This window comes from Vombatus ursinus, unplaced genomic scaffold, assembly GCF_900497805.2.
Source record: "Vombatus ursinus unplaced genomic scaffold, bare-nosed wombat genome assembly UNPS02014806.1, whole genome shotgun sequence".
Classification (NCBI taxonomy): Eukaryota; Metazoa; Chordata; class Mammalia; order Diprotodontia; family Vombatidae; genus Vombatus; species Vombatus ursinus.
The window spans coordinates 1,307,906-1,310,875 of NW_020954584.1; the positions used below are offsets into that span (position 1 = coordinate 1,307,906).

A 2,970-nucleotide genomic window follows, 5' to 3' on the forward strand; every position below is an offset into this window, starting at 1 on the left:
ATAATCATGTGCTTTGAAGCTTGTAGACTTAAAGTGATACCTAGGTAATTATAGGGTAAGTGCTTTGCCCAGGGTCACATAACCAGAAGTAGGGAATCAAAGAAGTTTCCTTGACTCTGAAATTATTATTCTATCTACTCCCTTATCTCAGTCAAGCATTACACTCATTTGACTTAAATGACATTTATTCATTAAAGTTATCAACAATTTCATGTAAAATGTGAAATATGTAGTTGCAACATAAGTATATAATTTAAAACCATAGTTAGGAGTTATATTAATCTATTGGATTCTAATCATTGACAAACATGACATTGACTCATTTCTCCCTTCCTTGTGTTACACACTAGTTATATGAAAGGAATTCATTGTCACCAATAACTTCTAAGATTAAAGGGAAATGAATCACATTCCTTGGCATTGAGGGTGTTGTATCCTTTATTCCCACTGTACAAAATTCATCCCTAACAGAATAAACAGTTTCACACAGAAGATTCATGATTGACTCTACTCGGAATGAAAATAACAAGACTTTTTAGTGAGGGATAGGCAAGATATCATAGGAGGAAGAAATGAAGACAAAGGGAAAGAACCAATAAGACTGTGGGAAAATCAGGAAGTTGACAAAAGATTGACCAAAATGGAGAATAAAAGCAATGTAACTGAATTCATTCTGCTGGGCCTTACACAAAGTCCAAAGCTTCAAAAAATTTTCTTTATCATTTTTGGATTCATATATATTATCACAATTATAGGAAACATACTCATTGTCATAACCTTGAGTGCCAGCCAAACGTTGAGATCACCCATGTACTTTTTTCTAACCTTCTTATCCATTGTTGATGCTATCTACTCTTCAGTCATTGCTCCTAAGATGGTTGTGGATTTACTCTATGACAAGTCAACCATCTCCCTGGAAGGCTGTCTGACTCAACTCGTTGGGGATCATTTGTTTGGTGGTGTTGGAATGATCCTCCTTGTAGTCATGGCTTATGATCACTACGTGACCATCTGCAAACCCCTGCACTACGTGACCATCATGAATCCTCGTGTGTGCCACCTGCTGGTGGTAGCTGCCTGGATGGGGGGCTCCATACATGCCACCATACAACTCCTCTTCATGATCCATCTTCCTTTCTGTGGCCCTAATGTGATTGATCACTTCATGTGTGATTTGTTCCCATTGCTGAAACTGGCCTGCATGGACACCCAAGTTCTTGGCCTTTTAGTCATTGCTAACAGTGGAGTAATGTGCCTGTCAATCTTTCTGATACTAACTGTCTCCTATGTTGTTATCCTCTCTTCACTAAAGGGTGGGAGCTCAGAAGGAAGAAGAAAGGCCCTTTCCACCTGCAGCTCTCACTTCACAGTGGTGGTCTTGTTTTTTGCCCCCTGCATCTTCTTGTATGTGAGGCCAGTAGTCACTTTTTCTATAGATAAAGCTGTAACTGTATGTGCTACCATGATTACTCCAATGTTAAACCCTTTGATCTACACCTTCAGGAATATAGAGGTTAAAAATGCCATGAGGAAATTCTGGATCAGGTGAATACCTTTGAGTATTCAAGAAAATTCAGCTTAATAGTTGCAAATCATTCAAATGTCACAGAAGGATACAAATGTTTTGACAGAAATAAAGTATTTTAACCAGTGTTATATATACTGGCAAACACCACAATCCTTTCAAAAATTTCTACCCTGACATTTCCTAGGACGATTTCTTTCTCTGTAATATTTCTAGAGAGGTTATAACTGACATGTTAAAAAATATTAACTGAGTCTGGAGGCATATAGAACATTCCATAGCCATAGTCTTCCATCTAATAATAATGATGGTAGTTACCTTTGCTATAGACCATTAAGGTTTGGAAAATGCTTTAGATCTAATTTCTCAGAGCACTTTACACATATCACCTCCACTTTCCCTCACAATAGCCCTCAGAGGCAAATGCTATTATTGTCCTCCTTTTACACACAAGGCAATTTAGGTAAATATAGTGTATACCTGACACTCACAGGGTCCCACAAATAGTCATTATCTGATACATAAACATTCAAACTGATATTTTGCTGATTTAAGGTCAATGTTCTATCTATTGTACCACCCACCTACCTCCAGTTATGCCTCTGCAGAGAAGAGAGAGAAGTTCATTTCCTCACATTCTCTCCGGGTCTAGACTCAGGCATTACATTTATATATTGTAGCACTTCTAGCTCTGTATCCCAAAGAGATCATAAAAATGGGAAAAGGACCAATACATACAAAAATATTTATAGCAGCCCGTTGTGTGGTGGCAAAGGATTGGAAATTGAGGGGATGCCCATCAATTGGGGAATGGCTGAACAAATTGTGGTATATGAGTGTAATGGACTATTATTGTGCTATAAGAAATGAGGAGCTGGAGGACATCAGAAAAACCTGGAAAGACTTACATGAAGTGATGCTGAGTGAAGTGAGCATAACCAGAACATTGTACACAGTAACAGCCTCATTGTGCAATGTCTGACTTTGATAGCCTTAACTCTTCTTAGCAATGCAAGGATCTAAGACAACTCCAAAAGACTATTAATGGAAAATGCTATCCACATCCAGAAAAAGAACCATGGAGTCTGAATGCAGATGGAAGCATACTATTTGCTCTCTTTTTCTTTTGTTGCTTTGTTTTATTTCTTCTTTCTCATGGTTTCTCTCATTATTTCTAATTCTTCTATATATCAAGACTAATGTGAAAATATGCTTAATATGAATGTGTAAGTAGAGCCTATATCAGATTATACTCCATCTTGGGGAGGGGAGGGAAGGGAGAGGGGAAGAAATTTTAAAACTCAAAATCTTATGGAAGTGAATATTGAAGACTAAAAATAAATATTATTTAAAAAAAGAAACAACAACTAAATTTGTCTAATTGTGAATTCCACCAATCTCTCCCAGGGCAGTATCCTGGGGAAATAAATAGAAAAATTTAATCC

The 2,970-nt window shown here is 37.2% G+C and overlaps 1 protein-coding gene across 1 annotated transcript; it reads left to right on the forward strand.

Moving 5' to 3' along the window:
* Positions 1–640: 640 nt before the first annotated feature.
* On the forward strand, positions 641–1,549 carry LOC114051868 (olfactory receptor 4C6-like). The gene has a single exon (XM_027874261.1). It carries the CDS (start codon positions 641–643, stop codon positions 1,547–1,549), a length of 909 nt encoding a protein of 302 aa, XP_027730062.1.
* Positions 1,550–2,970: the final 1,421 nt, after the last annotated feature.